The sequence below is a fragment of the Salmo salar genome, chromosome 15, assembly GCF_965601325.2.
Source record: "Salmo salar chromosome 15, fSalSal1, whole genome shotgun sequence".
NCBI classification, from domain to species: domain Eukaryota; kingdom Metazoa; phylum Chordata; class Actinopteri; order Salmoniformes; family Salmonidae; genus Salmo; species Salmo salar.
Window position 1 is genome coordinate 28689573 of NC_138305.1, and position 13232 is coordinate 28702804.

General features: G+C 40.5%; 1 protein-coding gene across 2 annotated transcripts; it reads left to right on the forward strand.

The window, feature by feature from the left end:
* The first annotated feature begins 5768 nt into the window (after window positions 1–5768).
* On the forward strand, window positions 5769–11877 carry ak7a (adenylate kinase 7a). Of its 2 annotated transcripts, XM_014143798.3 has the most exons (18): window positions 5769–5898; window positions 6005–6163; window positions 6533–6647; window positions 7310–7404; window positions 7501–7611; window positions 7708–7791; window positions 7887–7975; window positions 8107–8197; window positions 8335–8412; window positions 8607–8756; window positions 9029–9157; window positions 9406–9511; window positions 9821–9949; window positions 10080–10136; window positions 10224–10421; window positions 10609–10829; window positions 11111–11269; window positions 11649–11877. In XM_014143798.3, exons 1-18 carry the CDS (start codon window positions 5812–5814, stop codon window positions 11682–11684), a joined length of 2094 nt encoding a protein of 697 aa, XP_013999273.1. In that variant the 5' UTR covers window positions 5769–5811; the 3' UTR covers window positions 11685–11877. The 2 variants fall into 2 exon arrangements, with proteins under 2 accessions (XP_013999273.1, XP_013999274.1); XM_014143799.3 differs by lacking the exons at window positions 7887–7975; window positions 8107–8197.
* Window positions 11878–13232: the final 1355 nt, after the last annotated feature.

Sequence of the window (13232 nt, forward strand, 5' to 3'; positions counted from 1 at the left end):
CGTGTGAACACAACCCTTCAGGATTCCCTGTATTTGTACTGTAGTATGGATCATAATGAGGGATGAGGAACCATGTTGATGAAGAACAACAGATCACTGTCTGTAGGGAGGGTGGAGGGATGATCTGAACAGCAGATCACTGTCTGTAGGGAGGGTGGAGGGATGATCTGAACAACAGATCACTGTCTGTAGGGAGGGTGGAGGGATGATCTGAACAACAGATCACTGTCTGTAGGGAGGGTGGAGGGATGATCTGAACAGCAGATCACTGTCTGTAGGGAGGGTGGAGGGATGATCTGAACAACAGATCACTGTCTGTAGGGAGGGTGGAGGGATGATCTGAACAACAGATCACTGTCTGTAGAGAGGGTGGAGGGATGATCTGAACAACAGATCACTGTCTGTAGGGAGGGTGGAGGGATGATCTGAACAACAGATCACTGTCTGTTCACAGCTAGGGTCAACAGTTTCCGTTTAAAGTCTAACAAAAAAAAAGCACAATTATAATTTTCTTTTGAGAATAAAAACATTATGAAACACCATACATTTGTTTGCTGTGAAATGTGAAGGGTATTCACCAAAGGATGGCAATAGTGAAAATATGTCTCTGATTCATTCAGCCTTTATGTTCCTCAAAAGTTCCGGCACTGACATCCATGTTGAATCCTTCCATGACAGGCACAGAGGAGACATATCAGACATTCAACAACATGTATTAGACACTATATGTAGCCAAACTACTTTATGTTTTACATTTATCATAAATACATAAAACATTGCATTCGGAGCTAGCAGATAACAGATAAACAACAAAGCAATGATACACAACGAATACCACTCCAATAATGAGGCTAAACAAATACCATATTCTGATACCAGCAGGGGTGAAAAAGGAAAAAGAAAATCACTTTGAACACCATTGTAAAATCTTTTTTTTTACTTGTTTCACGGTCAAGTGACACCAAGCCCAGTGAGAGTTGACCAGGATAATCAGAATAGGTCTGAAACAGGTCATCATTTTAAGGGACCTTCTTCCTTATAAGGTAACGCAGGAGGCCCAGGATATGTCTGCCTGTGTCTGTCTCTGACAGCTGCCTGGCCTTGCCTGCCCTGTGTGTGTGTGTGTGTGTGTGTGTGTGTGTGTGTGTGTGTGTGTGTGTGTGTGTGTGTGTGTGTGTGTGTGTGTGTGTGTGTGTGTGTGTGTGTGTGTGTGTGTGTGTGTGTGTTTTGGGATTTACTTTCCTTCTGGGGACAAGAAGTCCTCACAAGGATAGTAAAACAAGGAACATTCGGACAAGTTGGGACATTTCGCCGCTCACCACAAGGAAAAATGCTATTTTAGGCTTAGGGGTTAGGTTTAGAGTTAGGGTTACAATTATGGTTAGGGTTAGGCATTAGGTTCAGGTTTAGGTTTAGGCTTAGGGTTAGGGAAAATAGGATTTTGAAAGGGAATTGATTGTTTGGTCCCCACAAGGATTGTGTGTGTGTGTGTGTGTGTGTGTGTGTGTGTGTGTGTGTGTGTGTGTGTGTGTGTGTGTGTGTGTGTGTGTGTGTGTGCGCGTATGGCAGCAGTGGTCATCACCGTTGGCAGCTGTTCTGTTGGCTTTTTAGCATTAGCACACGCATGCCCCACCCACCTGAGGATCTGTCCTTTTCAACCATCTATTTCCTGTGTTTGATGGGTCAAATTCCACTTGTCACTTAAATCCTGCTGGATTGATTGCTTTAATTTTACTCCTGCGACTCTTTCATACTCTTGCTTGTGCCTGTTGTTTTTCCCCCCGTTAACGTTACGACCACGGAAATGTTTGTTAAACACACCCTGGTAATGGATGAAATGGGCTCAATGGAACACATTGTCTTTACGTTGCATCTATAATGTAGCGACCCGCACAGACAGCTGTGTGCTATGTGTTAGGCTATTAGTTGGTTGTGTTGTACTGACCAGTACACAGTGTTCGCGGGGTCCGACATGCCAATCAACCTGCTATCTGCCAATCATGGGAATGCCTGGAATGTTCTGATGCCGGGCATCCTGGTGGTTGGTGGAGGGGGGTTAGGCAGGGGGATGGAGCATTGGAAGTTAAGACCAGGTTTAGCTATTGTTCTCTCTCTTACGTCTGGCCTTCTCAAGAGAAGGTCACAGTTGTTTTGTAGGGTATCCTTCATTTATTTGGCGTGGGCTACGGCCAAACAGTAGCCTGTGTGAAGTTGGGTTAATAAACCGTAAATTCGTAAACTCAACCCTCTGTCTGGACAATTGTTCCTTTATGATCTAATCAGGTCATTACAATAAGAACCCTAAAGCTTCGTCAGGGATTTAATGCATTGTCTTGACATTTACATCACAAGAAAGAGACGAGAGAAAACTTTGTTTTGATGGGTGTTCATTTTTTGTGGAATTGAAAAAAGTTATAGTCAATACAGTTGACATTTTTACAAATTAGACGTGCTGAAATGAAAGCAATTTCCCGAAAATGAACAGTCAGATTATAGTGATACGGGGGGAGAGCCCCCTGTCTATATATTAATCCCTCTCAATATCTACACCACAATTTCGCCCTTAGTATAGAGGTGTAATCTAGAGCCTAGCGTGTTGATTTATTTATTTTTTAAATCAGAGGCTATCCTACTATTGACACACTTGTTGAATGATGCAACAGTATGTGACAACAACTGTAATTAACGAGGCAGTCTAGACAGCACAGGCAAGTGCAGGAAGGCCTAAACAGAGCAAGCTGTTGGTGGTGGCAGCCCTGCTCCACCCCTTTATGTTAATACATTCATATATGCAAATGATCCCTGTGTGTTTTTGCAATTGAGGCGCATATCATTATCTTTATTTTAACTCAAAATATAATAAAAAAATACCTGATATCATTAGAACATTTATATTTGAGTGCATTCTAAGAAAAAAAAAGTGGAATATGACAATAGATTTAATTCCTCAGTTCCCACCAAAATCCCTGAACTCCATTCAATATTCCCACCAAAATCCCTGAACTCCATTCAATATTCCCACCAAAATCCCTGAACTCAGTACCAGTAAGATGTTTTATGTGCTATAATTCAGTCAATATCTGATGGATTTTAAAAATAAAACATTTTCAAAAGTTTAGAGTATCAGGAGTCACCCTTTTTCTCCCCAATTTTGTGGTATCCAATTGGTAGTTACAGTCTTGTCCCATCGCTGCAACTTCCCTACGGACTCGGGAGAGGCGAAGGTTGGGAGCCATGCGTCCTCCGAAACAGGACCCTGCCAAGCCGCACTGCTTCTTGACACACTACTCGCTTAACCCGGAAGCCAGCCACACCAATGTGTCTGTTTGCAGATGCTAGGCCCGCCACAAGGAGTCGAGCGCGATGGGACAAAAGAATCCCGGCCGGCCAAACCCTCCCCTAACCTGGAAGACACTGGGCCCAATTGTGCACTGCCTCATTGGTCTCCCGGTTATGGCCGGCTGTGACACAGCATGGGATCGACCCCATGTCTGTAGTGATTCCTCAAGCACTGCGATACAGTGCCTTAGACCGCTGCACCACTCCAGAGGCCCCTGCAAATGGATTTTAACAAACAATTGGTCCCCCCCAAAATGCGGCCCGTCGTTGAATTTCAAAATCCCGATGTGGCCCTCGAGCCAAAAAGTTTGCACACCCCTGCTCTATACTCTCTCAAAGACAGGATTTAGATGCAGTTAGACCACTTGATGAGTAGTGTGTAAAGACAGGATTTAGGAGCAGCTAGACCACTTGATGAGTAGTGTGTAAAGACAGGATTTAGATGCAGTTAGACCACTTGATGAGTAGTGTGTAAAGACAGGATTTAGGAGCAGCTAGACCACTTGTTGAGTAGTGTGTAAAGAATGACTAGGTGAATGATAGGAGCTTGAAATCATGCAATTTGAAAAGGGTGAAAATAACTTTGACTTATAGTATTCTATTTGAGTTATTTAAGTGTATTGCCTATTTGAATAAGAACTGAGGTCTCAATCGAAATATCTAAACAGTTTGCCAGTGGCATCTACTGCCTAATTTTGTCACTCTACCTTGCTATTCTATGAATATGTGTTACAACTTACTGCCAGGTGCCATGTCTGGAATGATGCTTTATAGTGTCATTGACAGTCATACCATTGTGTGGTTGTGTTTTACAATGTGTTGTCATTGACAGTCATTCCATTGTGTAGTTGTGTTTTACAGTGTGCTGAAAGAGGTAGTTGAGCCGTTTGAAGGCAGATGAAGCCGTGCCAGCAGTTTGTCAGATAGTGTCAGCTCTATAAATATGTGAAGTGCTTCGGAAGTTTCCATGTCAACGCTAACTAACCCTGTTGTTGTCCTGTGCTGCTACAGGTGTGTGGGGGTTGGGGAGGGTGTGTGTGTGTGTGTGTTTATGGGTTGCATTGCACATACAGTGAGCTACAAAAGTAATTGGACAGTGACATATTTTTCTACAAATTTGTTGGATGCATTTGCTGTTTGTTTTGGTTTCAGATTATTTTGTGCCAATAGAAATTAATGGTAAATAATGTATTGTGTCATTTTGGAGTCATTTCCATTGTAAATAAGAATAGAATATGTTTATAAACACAGACAGCTCTAGGAAGAGTTTTGGTGGTTCAAAACTTCTTCCATTTCAGAATGATGGAGGCCACTGTGTTCTTTAGGACCTTCAATACTGCAGAAATGTTTTAGTACTCTTCCCCAGATCTGTGCCTCGATACAATCCTTTCTCGGAGCTCTACGGACAATTCCTTCGACCTCATGGCTTGGTTTTTGCTCTAAAAATAAAGAGAGTACCACACTCTATACAAATAAACTCCCAGTAATTTATTTGGTGAAACAGGATGCACCTGAGCTCAATTTTGTCTCATAGCAAAGGGTTTGAATACTGTTTTTTATTTTGAATACATTTGCAAACATTTCGAAAAACCAGTTTTCACTTGTCATTATAAGGCATTGTGTGTAGATTGATGAGGGAAAAAAATGCATTTAATACATTTTAAAATAAGGCTGTAACTTAACAAAATGTGGAATAAGTGAAGGGATTTGAATACATTCCGAATGCACTGTAAGTGAATTTGTCCCAATACTTTTGGTCCCCTAAAGTGGGGGGACTATGTACAAAAAGTGCTGTAATTTCTAAACGGTTCACCCGATATGGATGAAAATACCCTCAAATTAAAGCTGACAGTCTGCACTTTAACCTTGTAGTTGTTGTGTCATTTTAAGTCCAAAGTGCTGGAGTACAAAGCCAAAACAACAAGAAATATGTCACTCTCCCAATACTTTTGGAGCTCACTGTATAACAGCCTACAATCACCTGTCCTATTCTGAATTGCATTAATATCAACACTATTCGTAAGAGAGTAGTTTAAAAGACTAGTTGCGGTGAGTTTTGGAGGAAGACATACTTTAAATCACCAAACAATCAACACCCTTCCCACAGAGGAAGATAAATGATGAAGGCATTTATCATTCACATGACAGGACACGACAGAGAATATGACTGACAAAAATAGCTAATATTTTACACCACAACTGGAGAACAAGTGCTATCTTCTGCACAAAACTCCACCAAAAATAACCCGTGTAAAAAGTTAACATTTATGCATTGCATTTGTTATAATATGAAATGAACATTGAATGATGTATTTTTTTTTATCTATTTTATTATTTACTGGTATTTAAGCAAGACGCTTTTGGTGCTCAGTCTTTGCTCATTGTTCACTTTTGCAAATGCACTCATTTCATTTGTTGAGGTGGTGACCGTAGCAACCCCAACGCGTCCCTCTTTCCCCAGCAACGGCAAACATGGCAAATGAAAAGAAAGGAAGTTACCGAACTAAACGAGTTTTCGTCAACAATATTGATACCTATTCATCTAAATGTATCGCAAAGGTAAAATAGCAACGCTATAAGTCTTTGTATCAGAGTTTGATGTGGTGAAATATTACATAATGTAGCTGACAATGTTTTTGTTGACACATTTTGCGACTGTTTATAGTTTCTGTCAACCTGCATGGTTGGCGGCTCCTTGGAGGAGGCAGATGAAGATGGTCCCGCTGAGGATGAGACAACACTGCAAGATGGGACTTTTCAAATTGTTGGAACTATCTCAAACAACGAGGGGGAAAAACCCAGTTTTGCGTTAGAATGTTATACAGTGAGTATGCTAATAACCAACTATAAACTGGGTGGTTGAAGCCCTGAATGCTGATTGTCTGACAGTCGTGGTATACCACGGGTGACAAGTCATTTATTTTTACTGCTCGTATTACGTTGGTAACCAGTTTACAATAGCAATAATGCACCTTAGGGGTTTGTGGTATATGACCAATATACCACGGCTAAGGGCTGTATCCGCATTGTGTTGTGCGAACAGCCCTTAGCCGTGGTATATTGGCCATATACCACACCCCCTCTTGCCTTATTTATTAAATATACAATATTGATATATCCACACACTTCATCATTCAGCACTATGCGATTTTCATCTAGGCCTGTCATTGATGTCTTTCCATGTCCATTCCAGTCACAGAAGCGAGATCAGCTACTGCCAAGCCTATTGGAATGTGATGTGGTGGTTTACAACATCTCAGAACATGCAACAGCAGAGCTGATAGATGAGGCAACTTGGGCAATTTCAGGTAGGCTACGGACCAGTCCATCTGTTGGATGAAACCATCATGATAAATTCACTGTCAGATAGGGTTGTCAGAGTTAATCAGTTTTACTCAAGTTAACTTTTTGCATTCATTTAAAAAAAAAAAAGTGTTTAATCGCAGTCTGAAAGCATTCAAAATATACATCATCTATACAGATAATAACAACAATGCAATGTCAAAACAAGTTAACATTGAGGTTAAAAGTGACCTTTATCAATTTGCTTGATTTTGCAAACCATTACTTTGGACAAAATCAAGATGTCAATATTCTTGTAATGCTTTTTGTATAAAAATGAAAATGTAATTACAGCTCAATTTGAGCAAATTCAGAATTTGCCATTGTGATTAATCACAGCAATATCTGCGATGAACTAGATGTGTTCTTTTCTTAACGTCTGTCAGCCCTACTCTCAGTCTGTCAGCCCTACTCTCAGTCTGTCAGCCCTACTCTCAGTCTGTCAGCCCTACTCTCAGACTGTCAGCCCTACTCTCAGTCTGTCAGCCCTACTCTCAGTCTGTCAGCCCTACTCTCAGACTGTCATATTATCTCACTGGACCTTTTGAGTTACATTGCAAATACTGCATGGCCTATAGCCTACTGTACCTACGGTAAGAAGCTGTCTCCTCTTCCTTTTATGCTGCAGCTCTTCACTCAGATATTGAGAGTTTTGTGTCTCAGAAGATATTCATTTTGATATCATCAGTCATGACCTGGGCAATGAGCAAGCCAGCCGATCCTGTAAGTTTCTATTCAAATCTTATGTTTCCTAACTACTATATCATTTATGTGTCAATACACTTTTCTGAATATTACTAATATATTTTCTGTCCTTAGAATGACCCAGAGATTCCTCTGACAGAGGACGACTACAGGAGGAAAAAACATCATCCTAACTTCAAGGAGCACACCAACGCAGAGAAAACGGTGCTCAAACTGGGCAAAACTGTAAGTATAATGGGTAGGGTTTGGCAATTGTCAACAACAATGTCAACAACAACAAAAACAATGGCAAAAACAACAACTCTTTTCTTTACCATACAGAAAAAGTCCAAGCTGTCCAGTTATGTTGTGGCAGCAGGTATTCAGTATGGAATGGGAGAAAACCTCCTCCACTACTTCTTCAAGGTACATCTGAACTATGTAACTGAGACATTGTTGTTCTATCAATACTTCGATGGATGTTCTCTGTCTCACTCTTTTCTCTGGCTTGACTCCTCAAGACGTCTTGGCTGGGAGAGTTTTCAAGAGCTCCTGTTTTTGGGCCTGGCACAAATGTTATCCCTACTATTCATGTCAATGACCTTGCAGGGTTTGTATTTTTCAATGTGTCCAATCCATTGTCTCGATGTTCAATTATTGCTTATTTAAGGGCATCTGTTAGAGTTTGGCTGAAGAAAAAAAAAGACTAATTCTATGATATCGTCTACTTTTGTCTACAAGGGTTATTCAGAATGTAATAGACCACAAGCCAAAGATACATTATTTCCTCGCTGTGGATGATTCCAATAATACTTTTGAGGATATTGTGAAGGTAAATAGGCTAAGCCAGACAGACATCTTGTTGATCATTTCAAGTTGGTCAAATTATTGCATTTCTTTCTTTTTTAAATAGATTTGTAGATCTACAAAATGGTTGGTGTTTTTTTTCTTCTGTATTCCCCCTGCTAGATAATAAGCTTTGTGCTCGGTCCAGGGAAGATCAAGAAAGTCCCTAAGGAGGAGGCCTACCTCACCAATGTTCTGACGGTCTGTCTGTTTTCATCTCTCATCTCAGGTTTAGGAAAGCTAATTCAGAAATGACCGTTGTCAGTTGGAGCATATCTTAACTAGCCTGGTCCCAGATCTGTTTGGTGGTCTTGGTTGACCATGGGGAATTGACAGAACAGCAGTAGATCCGGGTCTGGTCAATGTTGGAGCATCAATTTCACCTTGTTTTCCAGAACGCTGATATGGATTACCTGAGTGTCAACCTGCGGATAGAGCCAATCTTTCTGAAGGAAACCTTCAACCTTCACTGGGTGTCGGAGGCTGGCATCATTGATAACATCAACCGGGTGGTGGAGGAATACAAACTGTTGAGACTACTACGGGTGAGGGACCAAACCAACTACTGTATGTTTAGCTCTTCTGTTCTTAGCTTGGGTCTGAATAGATTTTCCCAGCACCGATTTAGAAGGTGAACATGATTATTGTCTCTTATTGGAAGGAAAGCTTCATTACACAGCAATACAGAGAATGTATAGATAGATAGATATTATAGATTATAGATAGTGTCATTATATTATTTTATATGATATTATATACTCATGTTCAAGTCAGAAATTGTTCAAATATTTAACATGCTCTTTGGTTTTCTCATCAGCCCATCAGAATCTGTCTCCTGGGCCCTCCAGCAGTAGGGAAGAGCAGCGTGGCAGAGAAACTGTGTAAACATTACAAACTGCACCACATCAACCTCAAAGAGGTCATTGATGAGATGATGAAACATCTGGTCAGTAAAAGCAAAGCAATGACACTTGTAAAGCTCTTCACATTTATTCTCTCTTGTAAAATAGGAAATGTCTCCCCTTTGTGGTAGATCAAAAGAAATGCACCCTTGTTATTTTCTGATATTACAGGTCTCTCTTGTACAATACACGAACGCTCTACAGTATCAATAGGTGTGTGAACCATTTTGTAAAACAACATCTTACAATATATTAATCCAGGTATTCATTTGAGTTGTCCATTATATGTCAGGAGGAGGCTGTGAATGGGGCTGAGCAGGAGGGAGAGAGTGAGGAGGCGGTCAGTAACGCTCAGGACCAACTGGACTCTCTGAAGGACAGCATGGAGCAAAATGAAGGTATATTAATATTCCACAACACAGCCGTGAGTTGTTCCTGAATGCGTGTTTGTAGATTTAATTTAGGTAATATTCCACAACACAGCCATGAGTTGTTCCTGAATGCGTGTTTGTAGATTTAACTTAGGTAATATTCCACAACACAGCCGTGAGTTGTTCCTGAATGCGTGTTTGTAGATTGAATTTAGACTCCGCCCCTCATCTCTATAATTTGTTTGACTTCATAGTTATGAAGATGTTTGTTTTCTAACATTTCTGAAGCAGTGTTATTGGTTAGTGGATTGATGAATGTCATCATTATTCTTGCAGGTCGCCTGAGCGACGGGCTTGTTTACCGTATCATACGCGATAAGCTGAACTCAACGCCTTGCAGGAACCATGGCTTCGTCCTCGACGGCTTCCCCAAGTCCTACGATCAGGCCAAGGAGATCTTCTATGGTAAACATAAATCAAATGAACATTATTTACAATTAAAGCGTTGATGATATCGTAAAATACTTTACAAATAAATGATGAAAAAGATAACTTTGTCATCCTGCTTGTTCTCTTAAACACTGATGTTTTCCAGATGAACTGGATTATCCCAGGTCCAAAATGCCTGCCTACAACAAGAAGATAATTCCTGGTAAGTAATTGTTAATTTAACTGAATTGCACAGTATTGCATGGCTATCACTGATTTTCCCCCCCGCCCCTCGTCTGCTCTTTTGCAGAGTTCATTTTCTCCCTGGAGGCATCTGATGACTTTTTAAAGGAGCGGGTGCAGAACCTACCTGAGAGTGTGGTAGAGAAAATGCACTACTCTAAAGACGAGTACCTTACCCGGCTGAAGAAATTTCGAAAGGCCAACGTGGAAGATGAAACGGTTCTGAACTACTTTGACGAGCTGGAGATTCACCCAGAGCACATTGGTAAGGATGAAATACTGTAGATATTGATTTACCAAAAGAGAATAATGCGATAGATAGAATCATTTTGAAACCCTAATATTCAACTGTAATTATGAGAACCAGTAATTGTAGTAAATAGTGATTTTGATTAGAACTCAACGCATTGAGAGGAAGTCTGTCAGTCTTTCATAGTCTGTCTGTCTGTCAGAGGTGAACAATGCCGTCGATCCTGAATACGGTGCTGTGATGGACAAAATCACCAGGCTGGTGGGGCGTCCCAGGAACTACGGACCCACCCCTGAGGAGAGAGAGGAGATGGAGAGGAAGTCCATAAAGGAGACAGCACAGCGCCTGGTACTGGAGACAGCAGAGTGGAAGAGGAGGGAGGCTGAGACCGCTGCCAAGATGGCCACCCAGCTAGAGCAGTGGGTAAGAGATGGGCTGCATCAGAAGTAGTATACTAGAATGGGGTGGCATTTCAGGAAACATCTCTCTCACATTACTCATTGAGATTTGATTCCATTGTGGAATCCTTTTAGGCTCATCTCCACATTGCTTACCCCTATCCAGTCCTCTCAGATCTCTAAACTTTTAGAATCACCCTATACCATGGAAGAGTGGGCCACCAGCAACAACGTAAAGCTGTAGTTTCTGGAGCTGTAGTTTCTGTGTAGCTGAGCTGTACATACCTTGTGTGTGGTTATCTCTAGAACCGTCACGTGACTGAGGTGAAGAGGCAGGAGCATGAGCTGCTGGAGGCTCGCTCCGCCCCCCTGAGGAACTACCTGATGAATTACGTAATGCCCTCTCTCACTGAGGGCATGATGGAGTGCTGCAAGGCCAAGCCAGACGACCCAGTAGACTTCCTGGTAATGTTATTATTCCTTTTTTAATTAAAATATATATATATATATATTATTCATCCCACAAAGAGAAATCAGATTTGTCACCAGCAAGAGACATAATAATATACTGTACACACGCATACATCAGAGACCAGTAGACGGCGCACTGATGGCTGGCGAAATAAGCAAAACCCATGTCTTCCATAGAAGAAAATGGATTCAATAGAGTAGTAGCCTACTTCTACTCTTCAATTATATAGGTTGTACTTCAACAATAAACCGATGTGAATTGTTGTCAGGTACCGAAGTAGCTAGGCCTACAGTAAACAAGTGTCACGTTTCCAACCGAATTGTCCTTTTTAGTTTTTTCTAAATACTACCTTTTTGTGTTTATCTATTTCAGGCTGAATATCTCCTCCGGAATAATTCACAAGATTAGTGTGATATGGTTAACACATTCCAAACGTCTATGAGACCTTGTCGACTGGTATTATAAATGTTTTGTCATGACAGTGTTCTGTGTTGATCAAGTCTACCTTGTTTATTTTTCCCCACAAGAAATACAACAACAACAAAATAATTTTATGAATATAATGATCTTTAACTAAATAAAAGTTAAATGTATATTCTGATTCAATTGTGTGTTAATGCCTCTTCTACATTAACCCTAGCATGAATTGTAATCCAATTACAAACCCACAGCTGATTGGCACAGCGGCTGAATATTAAAAACAAGCGTGAAAACAGAGCTAGTGATTTTCTGAACAAGAAGTTCAACTGATTAAAACTCACAAAAAAAAAAAGCTTACATTTAAGGCCAGGCATCACAGGCTGACATTTTTGCGTCTATCAATTTTGAGATTTGTTTGTATTTTGGTCTATTAATATAAAATATATAGTTTCTTTAGCTGATCATATTCTACCTTCATTTGAATGAATTTTAACCACTTTAAAATGGAATTATATCAATCATTTCAAAGCTCACTACATTGATTTCCCCATCATTTAAATCCCATTTCATAGAGAATGTTACCAACTGGACTATATTTAGTAACTTACTTTGAAGAGATGGTGATTGGGTCTAAGTAGGTGTTTAGTAGCCTAATTTCAGTGTATTTGTCAGAAAGTTGCCACCACATTTTTCTCAGCATCAGAAGCATCTGTATTCACCAATTTGTGTGTGGTAAGATATATTCTCCAGACTTGCCCTGAGGGAATTGTTGATATGTTGTAAATGTTTTATTCTAGATAACATTTTCTTTGGAAAAGAAAGAAAAATGAAAAAAATGAATGTCATTAGTATTTTAATCTGCTCTGGAAATGTCCGGTCCTGGAGTGAAACCATCCAGCATCCAGAAAAAGGGATTTGTGCGATATGCAAATATGGACATATAATGAGACATCACCTAATTTGCATATTTGTATAAAATATTGATTGAAAAATATATATATATATATATAAAAATGTGTGTCTACGTTCAACTGGTAAAAGTTGATTGTGATATGATTAAGCTAAAACAAATCCCTATTGGGGTGTGGTGACATGCAGGGATAGGCGTCCCGTTAACGGGACAGTTGTAAATCATGCAGCGCCTCGTGTCACGATCGCAGATTTTACAGAAACAACAAATGTCGGTACATATAAGTGTCTCATTTCGGCTGAAAGCTTAAATTCTTGTTACACAAGACATTTGAAAACACCGAAAAGTGTAAAGACATTTGCTGATTGTCATTAGGCAAGAATTTATGTTTCCACTTCTGGCCGTGTGTATCTCGGTGCCGGCCACTCAAATTTCAGTGTTCTCTTCGAACCACATCGCTGGGATGCCGTTCCGGACCACCTTACTTTTGGCCCTGCACATAATGCAACACACTTTGAAAGGCAGTGACCAACATTGGTCAACCTCTTGACAAAAGTGATCGACCAGAAAGTGCCCACACACTCCTCAACCAGTTTCCGGGTCATGAAGAAGACAGAATGGAGAAC

What these genes read in the sequence shown, in the direction of transcription:
- ak7a (XM_014143798.3), top strand. Translation starts at nt 5,812, where the DNA reads ATGGCAAATGAAAAGAAAGGAAGTTACCGAACTAAACGAGTTTTCGTC. An exon ending in AACTGTTGAGACTACTACGG is followed by an intron (nt 8,757 to 9,028) that starts GTGAGGGACCAA and finishes TTTTCTCATCAG; the next exon opens with CCCATCAGAATCTGTCTCCT. An exon ending in CAACAAGAAGATAATTCCTG is followed by an intron (nt 10,137 to 10,223) that starts GTAAGTAATTGT and finishes GCTCTTTTGCAG; the next exon opens with AGTTCATTTTCTCCCTGGAG.